The sequence below is a fragment of the Phaenicophaeus curvirostris genome, unplaced genomic scaffold (genome assembly GCF_032191515.1).
Source record: "Phaenicophaeus curvirostris isolate KB17595 unplaced genomic scaffold, BPBGC_Pcur_1.0 scaffold_51, whole genome shotgun sequence".
NCBI lineage: Eukaryota > Metazoa > Chordata > Aves > Cuculiformes > Cuculidae > Phaenicophaeus > Phaenicophaeus curvirostris.
The window spans coordinates 781,641-803,114 of record NW_027206674.1 but is presented as its reverse complement, the minus strand read 5'-3'; the positions used below and the strand labels follow the sequence as shown (position 1 = coordinate 803,114).

Sequence of the window (21,474 nt, the reverse complement as noted above, 5' to 3'; positions counted from 1 at the left end):
GACTGGTCCTACCCCCCCCACCCCGGGGCTGATGCTGCTGCGCGCGGGGCTGGGGGGGGGGGGGGGGGGGGGGATGATGCTGATGCTGCTGGTGATGGAGACGAGGAAGAGGGGGGGCCGGGGGTGGGGAGGGGGGGCCGGGGGGGGTCGGGGGTGGGGAGGGGGGGGAGCTAAAGGCACCGACGTCACCGTCCAGCGGCTCCAGCCCCGCTTATAAAGCGGAGCTCGCGGTGCGGAGCCGGGAACCGGGGGTGGAGGAGGAGGAGGAGGAGGAAGGGGAAGGGTGGGGGGGTCCGAGGGGGGTTTTGGGGGGGGCTGGGGGATGGGAATGCGGCGGCGGAGAAGGAGAAGAGATGACGGTGCCGCTGCTGAAGATCGGGGCCGTGCTGAGCACCATGGCCATGGTCACCAACTGGATGTCCCAGACCCTCCCCTCCCTCGTGGGGCTCAACGGGACCAGCGTGTCCCGAGCCGGCACCTCCGAGAAGATCGTGAGTCGGGGGGGGGGGGGGGGACCCCTACCTGGGGGGGGGAGCAGTGGGGGGGGGTCGATAAGGAGCTGGGGGGAACGGAGGAGGAAGGAGGAGGGAGGAGATGATGCTCGGGATGCAGCGCGGGGGATGCTCCGCGGGGAATGGGAGCTGCCCTCCCTCCCCCTGGGCGCCCCCGCTTTGTGGGGACCCCCCCATCTCACTAGGGTCCCTCCCCCCTCCATCCTTCCTCCCTGGGATGGGGACCCCCCCCCCTCTGCCTCCTTCGGGCACCCCCAGTTGATGGGGACCCCCCCTTCCCATCCTCCCTGGGATGGGGACCCCCCTCTGCCTTCTTCAGGCACCCCCAGTTGATGGGGACCCCCCCCTTCCCATCCTTCCTGGGATGGAGACCCCCCCCCGCCTCCTTCGGGCACCCCCAGTTGATGGGGACCCCCCCTTCCCATCCTCCCTGGGATGGGGACTCCCCCCTCTGCATCCTTCGGGCACCCCCAGTTGATGGGGACCCCCCCCTTCTGATCCTCCCTGGGATGGGGACCCCCCCTCTGCATCCTTCGGGCACCCCCAGTTCGTGGAGACCCCCCCATCACACTGGGATCCTCCCCTCTCTGTCCTCTCAGGCATGGGGACCCCCCCTCTGCACCCCCCCAGTTCGTGGGGACCCCCCCATCACACTAGGATCCCCCTCTCTCCATCCTCCCTGGGATGGGGACCCCCCATCTGCATCTCCCCGGGCACCCCCAGTTCGTGGGGACACCCCTATCTTCACTCCCAGGCATGGGGACCCCCCCTCTGCATCCCCCTGGACACCCCCAGTTGATGGGGACCCCCCCATTATACTGGGACCCCCCCTCTACCTTGCCTAGGCGCCCCCCAACCTCATCACATCAGGACCCCCCTTCTCTTCCCCACCCCCCATGGGGATCCCCCATCCTCCTCCCCTCGTGGGGACCCCCCCATTTGTTAATGGGGACCCCCCTCTCTTCCCTTCATCCCCAGAGGATGTGTTGGGGACCCCCCCCATTCATGGGGACCCCCCTATCCTCCCCCCCTCCTGATGCCCCCCCCATCCTTGGGGACCCCCCATCCTCCCCCCCCCCCCTTCCTGGGGACCCTCCTGTTAATGGGGACCCCCCCATCCTTTCCCACCCTCCCCCTGGGCACAGGACCCCCCCTCTTTGAGGATTCCCAGCTTTGGGGACCCCCCTGGATCACGGGGATCTTGGGGATCCCCCCCATCTCCCCACATCAAAGGGGGGTGGGATGCTGATCTTGGGAATGTGGGGGCACCCCCCCCACTTTGCAGGGACCCCCAAATCTCCCTTATCCCCCCCCTTTAAGACAGGGACCCCCCCAAATTCCCTATGTGGCTTTTGGGGTGCTGGCCGGCGTCACCCCTTCAGTGCGAACGGGGCTGGGGGGGCAATTGGGGGGGGGTCACACAATTTGGGGGTGGGGGGGTTGTTTTGGGGGGGCGGCAGCGGATGCCGCAGGCACCGGGGAACCCCAGGAATCGCTCGGTGATGCTGCGGGAGCCGGTGATGTCAGAGCTGGGGGGGGGGACACCCCATAATTAGGGGGTTTGGGGGGGGGGGGAGGATCCTTGCAGCGTAAGAAAAGCCCTTCGGGAGCCAGAATTTTCTGGGACACCCCAATTTTGGGGGGGAATCTTGCTAATATGGGGGGTTTCTGCTAGCAGCAGCACCAATTTTTTTTTGGGGGGGGGCATGATCCATTTTGGGGGGTGCTGATCCGGTTTTGGGGGTGCTGATCCGGTTTAAGGGGGTGCTGATCCATTGGGATCTCCAGGGATGGGTCCCAGTATCCCCTCTCTGATAGGATGGGGGGGTCCCCATAAACTGAGGGTCCCCATATCCCCTCTCTGATAGGATGGGGGGTTCCCCATAAACTGGGGTCCCCATATCCCCTCTCTGATAGGATGGGGGGGTCCCCATAAACTGGGGGTCCCCGTATCCCCTCTCTGATAGGATGGGGGGGGTCCCCATATCCCCTCTCTGATAGAATGGGGGGGTCCCCATAAACTGGGGTCCCCATATCCCCTCTCTGATAGGATGGGGGGTCCCCATAAACTGGGGGTCCCCGTATCCCCTCTCTGATAGGATGGGGGGGTCCCCATAAAGTGGGGTCCCTGTATCCCCTCTCTGATAGGATGGGGGGGTCCCCATAAACTGGGGTCCCCGCATCCCCTCTCTGATAGGATGGGGGGGTTCCCACAAACTGGGGGTCCCCGTATCCCCTCTCTGATAGGATGGGGGGGGGTCCCCATATCCCCTCTCTGATAGAATGGGGGGGTCCCCATAAACTGGGGGTCCCCGTATCCCCTTTCTGATAGGATGGGGGGGGTCCCCATAAACTGGGGGTCCCCGTATCCCCTTTCTGATAGGATGGGGGGGTCCCCATAAACTGGGGTCCCCATATCCCCTGTCTGATAGGATGGGGGGGGTCCCCGTATCCCCTGCCTGATAGGATGGGGGGGTCCCCATAAACTGGGGTCCCCGTATCCCCTGCCTGATAGGATGGGGGGGTCCCCATAAACTAGGGGTCCCCATATCCCCTGCCTGATAGGATGGGGGGGGGTCCCCATAAACTGGGGTCCCCGTATCCCCTGTCTAATAGGATGGGGGGGGTCCCCATAAACTGGGATTCTCAATGTCTCTTCTCTGATAGGATGGGGGTTCCCTATAAACTGGGGGTCCCCGTATCCCCTATCTGATAGGATGGGGGGTCCCCATAAACTGGGGGTCCCCGTATCCCCTCTCTGATAGGATGGGGGGGTTCCCACAAACTGGGATTCTCAATATCTCTTCTCTGATAGGATGGGGGGGTCCCCATAAACTGGGGGTCCCCGTATCCCCTGTCTGATAGGATGGGGGGGTCCCCATATCCCCTGTCTGATAGAATGGGGGGGTCCCCATAAACTGGGGTTCCCAGTATCCTCTGCCTGCTGGGACGGGGGGATCCCCCCGACTGGCTGGGGCAGCCCCCCCCGTGGGGCGCTCGGTCTCTCCGAGGGCGTCAGCAGATTCTGAGCCGGCGGCTCGAATTAATTAATGCCCCGTGACAGGTCGCTCAGCGCGACCCCAACCTCCTCGGCTGCGGGAGAGCAGCTGCCCGGGGTCTGCCTCTCACCAGGGATGCTCGGATCCCACCTTCCCAGGGTCTCCTGGCTCTTCTCCATGGATGCTTGGAGAGCATCTTCTCAGCTTCTGTCTCTCGCCCAGGGATGCTCAGATCCCATCTTCTCAGCTTGTGTCTCTCACCCCTGGATGCTCAGATTCCATCCTTCCAGCTTCTGGCTCTCACCCGTGGGTGCTCGGATCGCATCTTCCCAGGGTCTCCTGGCTCTCGCCCATGAATGCTCAGATCCCATCTTCTCAGGATCTGTCTCTTACCCACAGATGCTCAGATCCCATCTTCCAGGTTCTGGCTCTCACCCATGGATTCTCAGATCCCATCTTCCCAGGGTCTGGCTCTCACCATGGATGCTCAGATCCCCTCTTCCCAGGGTCTTCTGGCTCTCACCCATGGATGCTTGGAGAGCATCTTCCCAAGCTTCTGGCTCTCACCCATGGATGCTCAGATCCCATTTTCCCAGGGTCTTCTGGCTCTCACCATGGATGCTCAGATCCCATCTTCCCAGGGTCTTCTGGCTCTTGCCCATGATCCCATTTTCCCAGGGTCTTCTGGCTCTTCTCCATGGATGCTCAGATCCCATCTTCCCAGGGTCTTCTGGCTCTTGCCCATGATCCCATTTTCCCAGGGTCTTCTGGCTCTTCTCCATGGATGCTCAGCTCTCACTACGGATGCTCAGATCCCATTTTCCCAGGGTCTTCTGGCTCTTGCCCATGATCCCATCTTCCCAGGATCTGGCTCTCACCATGGATGCTCAGGTCCCATCTTCCCAGGGTCTTCTGGCTCTTGCCCATGATCTCATCTTCCCAGGGTCTTCTGGTTCTTCTCCATGGATGCTCAGATCCCATCTTCCCAGGGTCTTCTGGCTCTCGCCCATGGATGCTCAGCTCTCACTATGGATGCTCAGATCCCATCTTCCCAGGGTCTTCTGTCTCTCACCCATGGATGTTTGGAGAGCATCTTCCCAGGATCTGGCTCTCACCATGGATGCTCAGATCTCATTTTCCTAGGGTCTCCTGGCTCTCGCCCATGATCCCATCTTCCCAGGGTCTTCTGGCTCTTGCCCATGGATGTTTGGAGAGCATCTTTCCATTGTCTGTCTCTCACCCAGGGATGCTCAGATCCCATCTTCCCAGGGTCTTCTGGCTCTCATCTATGGATGCTTGGAGAGCATCTTCCCAGGATCTGACTTTCACCCAGGGATGCACAAATCCCATCTTCTCAGCTTCTGGCTCTCACCCTTGGATCCTCAGATCCCGTCCTTCCAGCTCCTGGCTCTCACCCGTGGATGCTCAGCTTCCATCTTCCCTGCATCCATCTCTTGCTGCATCCCGAGGCCCCTGGGGTTTCGGGGTGGCGTGAAGCCCACTCGGGGAGCCCGAGGAGCTCTTCCAGCTTCCAAACTGGTGGCTCCGAGCTCAGCCTGCGCAGGCTGCTGCCCGGCATTAATTATTCATTAGCAATCTATAAAGAATTTATGCCTCCTGCCGCTCTGCCATGGCCTGAAGGGTCCCCAGCAAAGCCAAACGGTTCCTCGGTGACTGCAGATGCTCTGACGGCCTTTGCTTTGGGTTCTTTTGTTTCAGCAGTGGTTTTGGGGCAAGAAATGAAGGTTTGGGGGCAAGAAATGAAGGTTTTGGGGCCCAGGATGCTCCAAGAACCCTGGGAGTGGGAGATCGGAAGGTGCTCGTGCCGTGGATGCTTGTGCCGTGGGTACCTGGAGAAGCTGAGGGGACCTTTCCTGCTGTGGGGACCCCAATTTTTGCTTTGAGCTCTTATTTCAGTGGGTTTTTGAGGCAAGAACTGAAGGTTTTGGGGCCCGGGATGCTCCAACCTCCAGATGGGCTGCACCGGAGCTGGTTGGAATAAATCCTTTGATTTCGCTCTCCCCTCCCTGCAATAACTCAGGGATTTAAGGGCGAGTTTTCCGCCGCCGTCACTTAATTTATTCTCGTTGTGCTGGAGGTTGGAGAAGGGTGTTTAGCCACCGAAGGCGCTGGGAGAGCGATGAGTTTGCTCCTGATTTTTCATAATTAATAATTACGAATTACCCATGAAACGCCGGCGTAGGGCAGGAATAAATCAAGCGAAGAGGAGGGAGGATTAGGGCTACGGAGGCGGCTCTTTGCGATATTTTGGGGTGAGAAGAGTGGGATCCAGCTGGAAATTGAGGGGTTGGGGGAGCCTGTGGGGACCACCCCTGTTCTCACCGCTCTGGGGGATGGAGAAGAGACCCCTGAGCCTGGATTTGGTTGGAAAAGGCGCAGTTGGAGGTGAAAATTGGCTTCTTGAAGGTGTTAAAGCTGGTGGGGAACCCATCTGGGTGCTCAAAATTCTCCATCAGGGTCCAAAAGAGCTGGAATTGCAAGGAATTCGAGCTTTGGGCTCGGAGATCTGCTCCCCTCCAAGGGCGAAGCAGAGGAAATTCCTGCTTTGTCAGCTCCGAGTGGGAAAGAAGGTGAGGCTGGATCCGCTGGAGGAAGAGGAGGGACGGGGTGGGAGGTGATGAAGAGCGTCGCCTCGTCGTTCCTCCCCATCCCGCTGGCGTTCGGCTGGGAAGCTGAATCCCCTGAATTTGGAGCAGGTCGCTGCGATGAAATGAGTCTTGGAGAAGGAAGAGAGGGGGGAAAAAAAAGGGAGAGAAGTGAAATGACCTGGATAAAAAGCTAAAAAGGAAGAGAAAATGCAACGTGGGATGAGAACGGGTGTCGGGGAGCTGCGTGGGGAGGGGTGTGGGGCAGCTCCTGGCTCTGGTGGCACCAGATGGGGATGGGGATGGAGATGAAGATGGGGATGAGGATGGGGATTAAGATGGGGATGAAGATGAAGGTGGGGATGGGGATGAAGATTAAGATGGGGATGGGGATGAAGAGGGGATGGGCTGGGGATGGGGATGAAGATGGGGATGGGGATGAAGATGGGGATAGGGATGAAGATGGGGATAGGGATGAAGATGGGGATGAGGATGAAGATGAGGATGGGGATGAGGATGGCTCAGGAAGGGTTTGCTGGGCTCATCCTGACCCCCCATTGCTGCTCCCTCCCTGGCTTCTTCCCAGGGATTCAGCGAGTGGGAAGGATGCTCCAGGACGATGCCGCCCTGGGGTGTTTCGGGGAGCCTGGAGAAGGTCGCCGAGCGGCTCTGGAATCCTTTGGAGCCCTGATATCTCTTTTCTTCTCTCCCCCAGACCCTTTTCCAGAGCCCGGACGAGGGCTGGCAGGTTTACACGTCGGCGCAAGCCCCTGACGGCAAATGCCTCTGCACGGCCGTCATCCCCGTCCAGGGCTCTTGTTCCCGCGACCTGCGCAGCCACCAGCTCCGCCAGCTCATGGAGAAGGTGAGTGAGGCTCAACCCGGCTAATTAATTACCCGAGAGGTTCATTTGCGGGTGGGAGGAGGCACCAGTTTGCCCAGCAGCCTGGATCTTGCTGGTGGAGGAGCCCCTTCCAGCCTCAGGGCACCCGGAGGTGGGACGCGATGGGGTTGTCCCCTTCTTGGTGGCATCTTGAGACCTACGTCTCCTTCCTTGTGGAATATCGGGGTGCGAAGAGCTGCTGTTTGCTCCCATGAGGCTCTTTCATGCTCCCACGAGCCTCCTTCGAGCTCCCACATCCCTCTGCAAAGAGCAGAGGTCACACTAAGCCATGAGGGTGGCTGGAAAGGTGTCACCGTGTCACCACCCCTCGTTGGTGCCACCAGCACCGCTCAAACCAAACCTACGATGCATCCTCCGGGGTGAAACCAGCCCGGAGGTAAATCCCAAGCGTGCAGCGCCAGGAGCCAAAGGAGGGATGAGAAGGCATCCAGAGGGACCTGGATGGACCTTCTCCATGAGGTTGAACCTCATGAGGTTCAACAAGAGCAAGATCCTGCGCTTGGGTCCAAGTACAACCAGAGGCTGGATGGAAAATGGGTTGGGAGCAGCCCTGAGGAGCAGGACTTGAGGTGCTGGAGGAGAAGCTTGACTTGTAGCCTGGAAAGCCAAAGGTATCCTGGGCTGCATCCAAAGCCGTGGGACCAGCAGGGTTGGGAGGGGATTTTGTCCCTCTGCTCCACTCTGGAGAGACAAAACCTGGAGTTCTGGGTCCAGTTTTGGAATCCTCAGCATGGGAAGGACGTGGAGCTGGTGGAGCGAGGCCAGAGGAGGCCACAGAGATGATGTGAGGGCTGGAGAACCTCCCATCTGAGGACAAAGCTGGGAGAGTTGGGGTTGTTCAGCCTGGAGAAAGCTCTATGGAGACCTTAGAGCAGCTTCTCATACGGAAAGGGGCTCCAGAAAAGCTGAGGAGGGGCTTTTGATCAGGGATAGGATGAAGAGGAGCGGTTTTGAGCTGGAAGAGGGGAGATTGAGATGAGATCTTGGGGAGAAACGTTCTCCTGGGAGGGCTGGGGAGGTCCAGGACCTGAGAAGTGGTGGCTGCTCCATCCCTGGAGGTGTTGAAGGCCACGTTGGATGGAGCTTGGAGCCCCTGATTCAGTGGGAGGTGTCGGTTTTGGATACGAACGGGCTTTGAGGTCCCTTCCAACCCAACCCCTCCCATGAATCGATGTTTTTTGGAGCCTGGGCCGTTCCCTGTGTGGAATCTTTGGTTTCCCACGACGAGATCAGCGTCTCCGACCCCGTCCCCGCGGGCTCCGTTTCCCTTCTCCTCCCCGTGCACCTCAGCAGCTCATTTAATTTCCCCCCTGGTTTTTCCACGAGCCGCCCGCAAACCCCATTAAACTTTTATTAGCAGCTCCTTTCCGAGGCAGCGACGGAGCCGTAAATACCAGCGGGGCTGGTGCTAATAAATAAATAAGAGTTTGAGGATCGCGGCCACGTTCGCATCGTTTGAAAAAGCGTGGAAACGAAATAACGTCGCCGGCTGCGGCAGCTGGAATTAAAGAATGAAAAGCTCGGGGAGCAGGCTGGGAAATGAGCGCTCGGGTGGTTTAAAAAAACAAATAGCAGCTGAAGCAGGATGAGTAAACGCGTTATTTTACCCATTAAAGCTGCAGGGGGGAGAGTTTTCTCGCAAGCGTTTCCATAAACGAGCGGGGAGCGGCTCCCGGGGGTAGGAACAGCGGGATGGGGGCTGCCGGGGCTCGGGGGGGGGCGTGGAGCATCCTGGTGGTGGGTCCGGGATGGAGTGGTTGGGTGGTGGTCCTAGAGATGAGCATCCTCGCAGTGGTCCAGGGCCAAATATCTCTGTGGAGGTCCTAGAGATGAGCATCCCTGTGGTGATCCTGGAGCTGAACATCCCTAGAGTGGTCCAAGAGATGAGCATCTTTGCAGTGGTCCAGGGCCAAGGATCCCTGTGGTGATCCCGGAGCTGAGCATCCCTGCTGTGGTCCAAGAGATGAGCATCCTCGCAGTGGTCCAGGGCCACGGATCCCTGTGGTGATCCTGGAGCTGAACATCCCTAGAGTGGTCCAAGAGATGAGCATCCTCGCAGTGGTCCAGGGCCAAGGATCCCTGTGGTGATCCTGGAGCTGAGCATCCCTCCCTACAGTGGTCCAAGAGCTGAGCATCCCTGTGGTGGTCCTAGAGATAAGCATCCTTGCAGTGGTCCAGGGCCAAATATCTCTGTGGAGGTCCTAGAGATGGGTCTCTGTGTGGTGGTCCCGGAGATGAGCATCCCTGCTGTGGTCCAAAAGGTGAGCATCCTCGCAGTGGTCCAGGGCCAAATATCTCTGTGGAGGTCCTAGAGATGAGTTTCTGTGTGGTGGTCCTAGAGATGAACATCCCTGCTGTGGTCCAAAAGATGAGAATCCTCGCAGTGGTCCAGGGCCAAGGATCCCTGTGGTGATCCCAGAGCTGAGCATCCCTACAGTGGTCCAAGAGATGAGCATCCCTGTGGTGGTCCTAGAGATAAGCATCCTTGCAGTGGTCCAGGGCCAAACATCCCTGTGGTGGTCCAAGAAATGAGCTTCTGTGTGGTGGTCCAGGGCCAAGTATCTCTGTGGTGATCCCGGAGCTGAGCATCCCTACTATGGTCCAAAAGATAAGCATCTTCACAGTGGTCCAGGGCCAAGGATCCCTGTGGTGATCCCGGAGCTGAGCATCCATGCTGTGGTCCAGAAGATGAGCATCCTTGCAGTGGTCCAGGGCCAAATGTCTCTGTGGAGGTCCTAGAGATGAGTTTCTGTGTGGTGGTCCCAGAGCTGAGCATCCCTGTGGTGATCCCGGAGCTGAGCATCCCTGCTGTGGTCCAAGAGATGAGCATCCTCGCAGTGGTCCAGGGCCAAGGATCCCTGTGGAGGTCCTGGAGATGAGTTTCTGTGTGGTGGTCCCAGAGCTGAGCATCCCTGCTGTGGTCCAAGAGATGAGCATCCTCGCAGTGGTCCAGGGCCAAGGATCCCTGTGGTGGTCCTGGAGGCTACTCTGCTTTCCTCATCCCCTCTCTTCCTCCCCAGTCCCGATTCCCCTGCCTCGGGCCTCTTCGTTAGCAGCTTGGGGCTGTGTTAATTAGACCAAGGGCTTTATCACCCCAGCTCCCTGTCCCCCCATGCAGGTACAGAACATCTCCCAGTCCATGGAGGTGCTGGACCTCCGGACCTACCGGGATCTCCAGTACGTGCGCAACACCGAGACCCTGATGAAGGGCTTGGACTCCAGGCTGAAGGTGGCAGCTGAGAGCCAGAAGAGCCTCAATGCCAGGAGCTTCCAGGTGAGCCCGTGCCCCTCCGTGTCTCTTGCCGGGTTTGGCTGCCCTCCCCGGGGTTGCCTGAAGCTACAAGGGGGATGGGAACCCTGGGAAGGGTCCTGCTGGTGGTGGTCTGGGTGGTCCAGGAGCTGAGCATCCCTGTGATCTGGGTGTCCAACCATTCCTGGGGTGGTCTGGATGTCCAACCATCCTTACGGTGGTCCAGGAGCTGAGCATCCTTGTGGAGATCTGGGTGTCCGAGCATCCCTGGGGTGGTCTCGGTGGCCAAACATCTCTGCAGTGGTCCAGGAGCTGAGCATCCCTGGGGTGATCTGGGTGTCCAACCATCCTCGTGGTGGTCTGGATGTCCAACCATCCTTACGGTGGTCCAGGAGCTGAGCATCCACGTGGTGATCTGGGTGTCCAACCATCCCTGGGTTGATCTGGGTGTCCGAGCATCCCTGGGGTGGTCTCGGTGGCCAAACATCTCTGCAGTGGTGCAAGAGCTGAGCATCCCTGGGGTGATCTGGGTGTCCAACCATCCCTGGGGTGGTCTGGAAGTCCAACCATCCCCACGGTGTTCCTGGAACTGAGCATCCCTGGGTTGTTCTGGGTGTCCGACCATCCCCGTGGTGCTCCTGGGGCTGAGCATCCTTGAGGTGCCCCATGGACTGAGCATCAGGAGAGGGTTTCCAACCGCGCTGGGCACTGGGAGAAGGCACCGAGCCATCCCAGGGCCGCATCCTGCTGCCTCCCCGCCTGCTCTAGGAGGGCAGGACAGCGCCGGCGGCCAGTTCCCAGCCCATCTGGCTGCAAATCAACACCTTTAATTAAAGAAAAGGCGACTCTTGCCAGCGACGCCGCGGTCTCCAGCCGATCGATGCAGCCTGCGAGTCGCTGCAGCAGCAGCAGCTCCGCAGCCCCCGAGAAATCCCACCACCCGCCGCGGCCGCAGTTTTATTTCGGGAGCCTTTAGGCTCCGTCCTGACAGCTGAAGAGCGTTTCTCTGTCTCGGGAGCGTCTGGTTCTTGGCGCGGGAGCAGGTTGGAGGATGCTGGGGTGGCCGGAGACGAGACATTGATTAACCACCCGAGCTGCAGCAAATGGTTTGAGCGCAGCGGGAGGCGCTGAGCCCTGCGCTGGGGACACCATCGCATCGAGACACGGGGACCTGGCCCCGTCATGTCCCCCTGACGTGAAAAATGAGGAGGGAGGAAAGGGGCTGGGGAGCTGGGTTTGCTCCCCAGAAAACCAGCCGAGCCATGGGGTGGCGAGAGGGGGCTTGGGGAGGGATGGAGGTGCTGGGGTTGGGTTTCCAGCGTCCTTGAGCGAAGGAGACTGGTCGGAGCAGCTTCAGCCAGGGCCAGCTCGCTGTCGCGCTTCCCACAGCGCCTGCTTGATGTGCAGACGTGGGGGCTGGCACGAGGCTGGCAGGAGCGGGCACGGCTCGTGGGGATGAGCATCCTTTTGGGGTCCCGGGGATGAGAATCTCTGCAGGGATCCTGGGGCTGAGCATCCTTGCAGGGATCCTGGGGCTGAGCATCCTTAGGGGGGTCCCAGAGCTGAGCATCCCTGTGGGGGTCCCAGAGCTGAGCATCCCTGTGGGGGTCCCAGAGCTGAGCATCCCTGTGGGGATCCTGGGGATGAGCATCCCTGTGGGGATCCTGGGGATGAGAATCCTTGCAGGGATCCTGGGGTGAGCATCCCTGGGGGTTTCCCAGGACTGGGAATCCCTGGGGGGTTCCTGGGGATGAGGATCCCTTCAGGGATCCCAGAGCTGAGCATCCCTGTGGGGTTCCCGGAGCTAAGTTTCCCTTTGGGGTTCCTAGGGATGAGCATCCCTGCACTGATCCCAGAGCTGAGCATCCTTCTGGGGATCCTGGGGATGAGAATCCTTGCGGGGATCCTGGGATGAGCATCCCTGGGGGGGTTCCCAGGGCTGGGAATCCTTGGGGGGGGGGGTCCCAGAGCTGAGCATCCCTGTGGGGTTCCTGGGAATGAGCATCCCTGTAGGGATCCCAGGGATGAGCATCCCTGTGGGGGTCCTGGGAATGAGAATCCCTGCAGGGATCCCAGAGCTGAGCATCCCTGTGGGGTTCCCGGAGCTGAGCATCCTTTTGGGGGTCATGGAGATGAGAATCCCTGCAGGGATCCCAGAGCTGAGCATCCCTTTGGGGGTCGTGGAGATGAGAATCTCTGCAGGGATCCCAGAGCTGAGCACCCTTGCAGTGATCCAGGGGCTGAGCATCCCTGTGGGGTTCCCAGAGCTGAGCATCCCCGTGGGACCTGCTCAGCTGTTACCCGAGTCCTTCCAGGCCTCTTAATTGTCTCCTTGGAGACTTTAAAACCCCGAACTTGACGTAGGGCTCTGCCTGTTGCTCTCATTCCCCTCTCCCTGCATCCTCCTGCATCCCTCCTGTGCGAAGCATCCTTACTGCTCCAGGCTGGCCTGGGAGGGGGGCGATTTCACGCAGGGAGGGGTCGGATCCTGCCTGGATCCTGCTCCGCAGAGCGAGACGACAGCATCGTCTGCAGCCAATTCATTAGCTCCCGCTCCCCAAGCGCCTGGAAGAGGCAAAGCCTCGTAATTGTTATTATTAATTACCAACCCAGGGAACAGAGCTAATCTCCGCTGTGCTAACGAGGGTGTGCGGGAAGGCAGATGGATGGACAGACAGACAACAGGCGCAGGGACAAACACCACCAGCTTAATTTAAAGGGGGGGGGTTTGGTTCTTTTCGTCTTGGCCAGGAGCTCAAGGACAAGATGACGGAGCTGCTGCCGCTGCTGCCGGTGCTGGATCAGTACAAGTCGGACACGCGGCTCATCGTCCACCTCAAGGAGGAGGTGAGGAACCTCTCCGGGAGCTTGCTGGCCATCCAGGAGGAGATGGGAGCCTACGACTACGAGGAGCTGCAGCAGCGGGTGCTGGTGCTGGAGGCGCGGCTGCACGCCTGCATGCAGAAACTGGGTACGAGCCCCCTCGATTCCCGATACAGGAGGGCGCCCAGCTCCCCGAGAGCCCCCTCCATCCCAGAAGATGCCGTTTTCCAGCTTGGAAAACCCAAACCTGCAGCTGCCGTGAGCTCTGCCCACGTGCTGGAGCCTCCTGGTTATTTTGCTGCACTGCTGATATCTTCCGAATAATAATAATATCATCACCGGGATGCTGGTGTGGCTGGACCCCACGCAAAAGCTGCTTTTCCTTGCTCTGAAATAGCCTCCAGAGCCCTGAAATGACTTTTCCTTAAACATCATCTTTCCTGCTCCCCTGTCCTCGTCCCTGGGGTGGTGGGGAGTCCTGGTTCCTCCTGGAACTCCCCATCCTGATGCTCTGAGACATCCCTGGGGTGATGGGGGGTCCTGGTTCCTCCTGGAACTCCCTACCCTGATCCCTGGGGTGACGGGGAGCCCCGGTTCCTCCTCGCTTGGAGCGCGATGCCCGTGGGATCCCAGGGAGCTGGGTGGTGGGTCCTGGATGCCCCCCTCTAACTCCAAATTCTTCTTCCTTTTCCCCCTCTCCTCCCAGGCTGCGGGAAGCTGACGGGTGTCAGCAACCCCATCACCATCCGAGCTTCGGGCTCCCGCTTCGGGTCGTGGATGACGGACACGATGACGCCCAGTGCTGACAGCCGGGTGAGTGGATGCAGGGATGGAGGATCCGTCTGGGCTTCCTGAGCCTCCTGAGAGGCTCTTTTGGGGATATTTCCCCTAGAAACCCTCCTAGGCCAGAGCAGAGGCAAATTTTGCAGGTGGCAGCTCCCTTGCTGTGTGCTCCCTGGGCTCCTTGTATCTCGCTGCGTGCTCCCTGGGCTCCTTGCACCTCTCTCCATGCTCCCTGGGCTCCTTGCACCTCTCTCCGTGCTCCCTGGGCTCCTTGCACCTCTCTCCGTGCTCCCTGCGGTCCTTGCACCTCTCTCCGTGCTCCCTGGGCTCCTTGCACCTCTCTCCGTGCTCCCTGGGCTCCTTTCACCTCTCTCCGTGCTCCCTGGGCTCCTTGCACCTCTCTCCGTGCTCCCTGGGCTCCTTGCACCTCTCTCCGTGCTCCCTGGGCTCCTTGCACCTCTCTCCGTGCTCCCTGGGCTCCTTGCACCTCTCTCCATGCTCCCTGCGGTCCTTGCACCTCTCTCCGTGCTCCCTGGGCTCCTTGCACCTCTCTCCGTGCTCCCTGGGCTCCTTGCACCTCTCTCCGTGCTCCCTGCGGTCCTTGCACCTCTCTCCGTGCTCCCTGGGCTCCTTGCACCTCTCTCCGTGCTCCCTGGGATCCTAGAACCTCTCTCCGTGCTCCCTGCGGTCCTTGCACCTCTCTCCGTGCTCCCTGGGCTCCTTGCACCTCTCTCCGTGCTCCCTGCGGTCCTTGCACCTCTCTCCGTGCTCCCTGGGCTCCTTGCACCTCTCTCCGTGCTCCCTGGGCTCCTTGCACCTCTCTCCGTGCTCCCTGGGGTCCTAGAACCTCTCTCCGTGCTCCCTGGGCTCCTTGCACCTCTCTCCGTGCTCCCTGGGCTCCTTGCACCTCTCTCCGTGCTCCCTGGGCTCCTTGCACCTCTCTCCGTGCTCCCTGGGGTCCTAGAACCTCTCTCCGTGCTCCCTGGGCTCCTTGCACCTCTCTCCGTGCTCCCTGGGCTCCTTGCACCTCTCTCCGTGCTCCCTGGGCTCCTTGCACCTCTCTCCGTGCTCCCTGGGCTCCTTGCACCTCTCTCCGTGCTCCCTGGGCTCCTTGCACCTCTCTCCGTGCTCCCTGGGCTCCTTGCACCTCTCTCCGTGCTCCCTGGGCTCCTTGCACCTCTCTCCGTGCTCCCTGGGGTCCTAGAACCTCTCTCCGTGCTCCCTGGGCTCCTTGCACCTCTCTCCGTGCTCCCTGGGCTCCTTGCACCTCTCTCCGTGCTCCCTGGGCTCCTTGTACCTCTCTCCGTGCTCCCTGGGCTCCTTGCACCTCTCTCCGTGCTCCCTGGGCTCCTTGCACCTCTCTCCGTGCTCCCTGGGCTCCTTGCACCTCTCTCCGTGCTCCCTGGGCTCCTTGCACCTCTCTCCGTGCTCCCTGGGCTCCTTGCACCTCTCTCCGTGCTCCCTGGGCTCCTTGCACCTCTCTCCGTGCTCCCTGGGCTCCTTTCATCTCTCTCCGTGCTCCCTGGGCTCCTTGCACCTCTCTCCGTGCTCCCTGGGCTCCTTGCACCTCTCTCCGTGCTCCCTGGGCTCCTTGCACCTCTCTCCATGCTCCCTGGGGTCCTTGCACCTCTCTCCATGCTCCCTGGGCTCCTTGCACCTCTCTCCGTGCTCCCTGGGCTCCTTGCACCTCTCTCCATGCTCCCTGGGCTCCTTGCACCTCTCTCCGTGCTCCCTGGGGTCCTAGAACCTCTCTCCGTGCTCCTTGGGCTCCGTGCACCTCTCTCCGTGCTCCCTGCGGTCCTTGCACCTCTCTCCGTTCCCTGGGGTCCTAGAACCTCTCTCCGTGCTCCCTGGGCTCCTTGCACCTCTCTCCATGCTCCCTGGGCTCCTTGCACCTCTCTCCGTGCTCCCTGGGCTCCTTGCACCTCTCTCCGTGCTCCCTGGGGTCCTAGAACCTCTCTCCGTGCTCCTTGGGCTCCGTGCACCTCTCTCCGTGCTCCCTGCGGTCCTTGCACCTCTCTCCGTTCCCTGGGGTCCTAGAACCTCTCTCCGTGCTCCCTGGGCTCCTTGCACCTCTCTCCATGCTCCCTGGGCTCCTTGCACCTCTCTCCGTGCTCCCTGGGCTCCTAGAACCTCGCTGAGTGCTCCTTGGGGTTGGATCGGAAGGGATCTCCAAGCCCATCCAGTTCCAAGCCCCCAGCCACGAGCAGGGACACCTCCCAGCAGGTCAGGTTGCTCCAAGCTCCATCCAACCTGCTCTTCAGCACCTCCAGGAGGGGTTTTCAACCACCTCTGCTGCGTTGAGCGTGGGGCACGTCCTCCCTCCGTGGAGCTCTGCCAAGTTCTAATGATGGAAACGGGGCTGCTGGGGTGGGAGGCTGAGCAGGAGCTTCCTCCGCTGAGAATTCAATCAGTCTGGGTGTTTCTAACGAAGAACGCCCTCTTATTAACAATCAGCCGAGCTCGTGGTCTTCAGAAAGAGCAGAAAAGAGAGGGGAAGCCTGAAAATTTTGGCGTCCTCACACGAGGCAGAAGTGTGAGTGGTGGCATGTGCTGGGGGAGGCTCGTGTCCGTCTGTCCTGGGAGGAAACTGTCACCTCGGGCCTGGAGAGGCCGACGCGCTCCTGGGTGGAAAACTGGTTGTGTGGAGGGCCCAGAGAGGTGGGGGAGATGGAGTTAACTCCAGCTGGAGGCCAGTTCCACGCGGTGTCCCCAGGGCTCCGTGCTGGGTCCTGGTCAATGTCTTTATCCACGACCTGGATGGAGGCATCGAGGGCTCCCTGAGAGAGTTTGGGGGTGACACTGAGCTGGGTGGATCTGCTGGAGGGTTTGAGGTTCTCCAGAGGGATCTGAGCTGGTTGGATCCACGGGCTGAGACCAAGGGGATGAGGTTGGAGCAGGACCTTGGGGCACAACGACCCTGGGCAGCTCCAGCCTAGGAGGAGTCTGGCTGGAAAGGGCCTGGAGGAGAAGGACCTGGGGGGGTTGGTGGGACACGAGGATGTGGAGGCTCTGGAGCGAGTGCAGAGAAGAGCAACGAAGCCGGGGAGGGGGCTGGAGGAGAAGAGGAGCTGAGGGACACGGGTTAGTGATCGATGGGGATGGTTGGACTCATGATCCGGTGGGTCCTTTCCAACCTGGTGATTCTCTGATTCTATGAGTCGGTCTTGCCGGGGACCTCGTTTCGCTTGAGCATCTTCCACACTCACAGGTTTGGTACATGGACGGTTACTACAAGGGTCGCCGCGTCCTGGAGTTTCGCACCTTGAACGACTTCGTGACGGGGCAGAACTTCGTGCAGCACCTCCTGCCGCATCCCTGGGCCGGCACGGGCCACGTGGTCTTCAACGGGTCCCTCTACTACAACAAATACCAGAGCAACATCGCCGTCAAGTACCATTTCCGCTCCCGTAGCGTCTTGGTTCAACGCAGCTTGGCTGGCGCCGGCTACAACAACACCTTCCCCTATTCCTGGGGCGGCTTCTCCGACATCGACTTCATGGTGGACGAGAGCGGCTTGTGGGCCGTCTACACCACCAACCAGAACGCCGGGAACATCGTGGTGAGCCGGGTGGACCCTCAGACCTTGGAGATCCTGCGCTCGTGGGACACGGGCTACCCGAAACGAAGCGCCGGCGAGTCCTTCATGATCTGCGGGACGCTCTACGTCACCAACTCCCACCTGGCCGGCGCCAAGATCTATTTCGCCTACTACACAAACACTTCCAGCTACGAGTACACGGATATTCCCTTCCACAACCAGTATTCCCACATATCCATGCTGGACTACAACCCGCGGGAGAGGGTGCTCTACACCTGGAACAACGGCCACCAGGTCATCTACAACGTCACGCTCTTCCACGTCATAAAGACCTCGGGAGAGCTGTGACCCACTCTCCGCTCTCCCCTCCTCGGCTCTTTTATTTTTTTCTACACGTCAGCCTCAGCCGTTCTCTCTCGCGAGGGGATGGAGCCTCCTTCTCCTCCTCCTCCTCCTCTTTGATGCTTATTTTTTTGATATTTTTTGGTTTCTCCCCGCGGTTCATGGCGCATGGATCAATTCTGCCTTCATCTGAGCTGCCTTGGGTCGGGTTTTTCTTTTGAGTTTCCTTTTTAATGTCCATCTTTATTCTGATGGCAAATAAAACCGGTCTCTTAGCCGTCGGATGGGGCTCCCGTTGGTGTTTTCGCGTCGCTCGGTGACTCGGTTTCCCCCCCTCTTCCTCCATCCTCCATCTGGAGGATGCCAGGAGCTGGATGTTGTCTCCGATTCTCTCCTCCAGCTGCTCCGGCGCTCAGGGATGTTGTTTATGAGCATGTTTAATGCATGGGGGTGCGGCGCTGGGGAAATTGCAGCAGGGCTGGGCGAAGCGAGGAGGAAGGGAAAGGAAATTATCGTGCGGCTGCGGCGAGCGAGGGGGGAGCGGAGCCCGGAAGGGGGGAAAAAGGCTGCACGGTGGTGGCTCGCTCCGAAATGAGCATCCAGAGGGGCTCGGGGAGCAGGATCCTGGCCCTGGGGAGAAGCAAAAAGATGCTGCGCAGGGATGAGGAGGGAGGGAGAAGAGGTGGATGGATGGAGGAGATGTGGATGGGTTCTAGAAGGTGGGGAGGAGGTGGAAGGGGTGGAGGAGATGGGATAGAGCAGGGTTGGAGGAGATGTGGAAGGTCTATAGAAGCTGGAGGAGATGGGAGGGATGGAGAAGTGGTGGAAGGGGACTAGAAATAGTGGAAACGATGGAAAGAATGGAGGAGATGGGATGAAGGAGATGTGGAGGAGAATGAAAGAAGAGAGGAGGTGTGGAGGGGTGGAGCTGGTGCCTGGGTGAAGAGCATGAAATCAGACCAGGTAGCATCTTCTCAGGTGGATTCTCCTCTCAGGAGAGGAGTGGGGAGCAAGAGGAACATCCCTGCTGGTCCCACCAGCTGCTTGGGACCTGGAGGAGCAGGTTCGGAGCGATGCTGCATCTCAACAACACCCTCATCCCACCTTGTGTGATGAATTTTTGGGGTGCTGGGAAACTGGGGTCTCTCCAATGAGCTTGTTGGGGCTGGGAGGTCATCGAGAGGACCTGGGCGAGGAGAAGACCCTCATGTGGCCCCTCTGCCGAGCATCATCCTGCACTCAGAGAACTCAGAGAAGCATCTTGGCCCCAAACACCATCTGGGTGATGGGGTCGTGTCGCGGTGCCTCTGGGTTTGGGTTCTGGGCTCCCTCCCTGCACCGGGAGCATCTTCTGAAGCTCATCCCTAATTTTCCAGCTTTGTCTCCAAATCTTAGCAGGAGGGGAGCGATTCAACCCCGTGCCGCGAGCTCCAACGGGCGCGTCTCAGCCCCTGCAAGCGGGATGCGAAGGGCGAGAGCAGCCAAACCGCTTTTTCACGCCGCGGCTTGAGTTTCGCTCACGCAGGGAGTTTAATTTGCTGGAGGAAGCTCGTGCGGGATGGTGGCCAAGAGCAGATCCTGGCACGCGGAGGATGGTCATTGAGCAGAGCCAGGTGAGGAGGAGGAGGAGGACGGAGGGTTTTGCACCCTGCAAGGGGTGAGCGATGGGACGTCGCACGCCTGCGGGCTCCAAGCAGCCTTCCTGCCACCGTTATTTAGGAATTAAGGCCGCAAAAAAGGCTCTCCAGCTTGGTAGACGCCGTATCCAAGCGACCTGGGGATTGGGACATTAAGCCAGGCTCAGACTGCAGCATGGCTGCTGACTGCGTGTCAGGAGAGCTGGGATCTCACCCCTCTTCGCCTTCATCCTCATCGAATCCCACCCCCATCTCCTTCTTTATCCCCATCCCGATCTCATCTCCTTCCCTATCTCCATCCCAATCCCATCCCCTCACCTCCCATCCTCTCTCCACCTTCATCCCCATCGAATCCCATCCCCTTCCCTATCTCCATCCCGATCCCATCTCCTCACCTCCCATCCCCATCGAATCCCATCCCCATCTCCTTCTCTATTTCCATCCTAATCCCATCTCCTCACCTCCCATCCTCTCTCCATCTTCAGCCCCATCGAATCCCATCCCCATCCCCTTCTCTGTCTCCATCCTAATCCCACCTCCTCACCTCCCATCCCCTCTCCACCTTCAGCCCCATCAAATCCCATCCCCATCTCCTTCTCTATCTCCATCCCAATCCCATCCTCTCACCTCCCAGCCCCTCTCCACCTTCATCCCCATCGAATCCCATCCCCATCCCCTTCCCTATTTCCATCCCAATCCCATCTCCTCGCCTCCCATCCCCATCCAATCCCATCCCCATCCCCTTCCCTATCTCCATCCCGATCCCATCCCCAACGAAGCTGGGGAGGGGGCTGGAGAAGAAGAGGAGCTGAGGGCCGTGGGTTAGTGATTGATGGGGATGGTTGGACTCGATGATCCCGTGGGTCCTTTCCAAGCTGATGATTCCATGATTCCACGATTCCCTGCATCCCTAACCCTCCAAAGGGGGACCCCGGGATGGACCTGGAGCCCCCTTCCCGGCTCTGCAGCGAGTGCTGCAGTGCAGCTGCACTCGGAGGCACGTTCGGTCGGAGCCGACAGCTCAGGGAAAGAAGAGAAATGATGTTTTTTTCCTCTGTGCGGCTATTTATTAAGCCACAAAAGGAAGAAGGAGAGGGGGGGTGGGAAAAAAAGAAATAACCCAGGGCACTTAATAACCTTACACATGTAGAAACTCTTCTGGAAAAGAGCTTTGCCCGGAATCACTCATCCTGCAGGCTGGGTTTTTCCAGCTTATTGGAATTCACATGAAGCTTCAGCCCTAACAGGAGGAGAATTGGTTATTCAGCTCCGATCCCGGCTGGGGATGGAGCCAGAGAGTGGGAGGAGGAGGAGGAGGGGGATGCGGGGCTGGAGCTGGGGATGCTGGCGGCTGCGGCTCGTTAAAAAATGAGATTTCCGAAGTATTTGAGATGCACCCAACACGGGGTCCTAAAGAGGTGAGGATGGATTCCAACTTGGGATCCCTCCTGTTCACAAGGTGGGGATGCTGCACTCCAACTGGGGATGCTGGTGGCCGCAGCTCATCCAGATGGAGCTAAAAAGGGTTTTTTTTCCAAGATATTTGGGGTTTGCCCCATGCCCGGGATGCTCAGGTCCTCCAGAAGGATCTAATGGACCTGGTGGGATCCGCCTGGTCCCCAGCCCTCTTGTTAATAACTCAGGGATGCAGCCCTCGAGCTGAGGATGCTGGTGGCTCCGAATCGCTTGGACGGCGTTAAAAAAGGAAATTCTGGATTATTAGGGATGTTCCCAATGCTTGGGATGCCCAGATCCTAGGAGAAGAAGCTAGAGGGGACCTGCTGCTGGGTTCCCAGCCCTGGGGGATCCCAGTGGGACTCGCTCAGCTCCATCTCCCTCGTTAAGAAGTCGCTTCGTCATCCAGCGTCAGCGAATCCGCCCCCGGAGCTGGGAATACGGCAGGAATCGTGGTTTGTGCAGCGCTGGTTGGTGCGTCCGCCGCCGTCACGGCCCCGTGGGGACTGACCCCCCGCACGAGTGAAAATAAACCAGCGGGAGCTCAATAATTGGGGTTTATTTATGGGAGGGAAGCGGGCAGCGGGGCTGGAAAGGGAGAAAAAGCTGGAATTCTAGCCCT

At 59.7% G+C, this 21,474-nt stretch overlaps 1 protein-coding gene across 1 annotated transcript; it reads left to right on the top strand.

The window, feature by feature from the left end:
- Nucleotides 1-341: 341 nt before the first annotated feature.
- OLFM2 (olfactomedin 2) lies at nt 342-17,948 on the top strand. Its single transcript, XM_069881604.1, has 6 exons — nt 342-491; nt 6,833-6,982; nt 10,140-10,295; nt 13,023-13,242; nt 13,801-13,907; nt 17,089-17,948. The coding sequence occupies exons 1-6, from the start codon at nt 354-356 to the stop codon at nt 17,764-17,766; spliced, it is 1,449 nt and encodes a 482-aa protein (XP_069737705.1). The 5' UTR covers nt 342-353; the 3' UTR covers nt 17,767-17,948.
- The last annotated feature ends 3,526 nt before the right edge of the window (nt 17,949-21,474 follow it).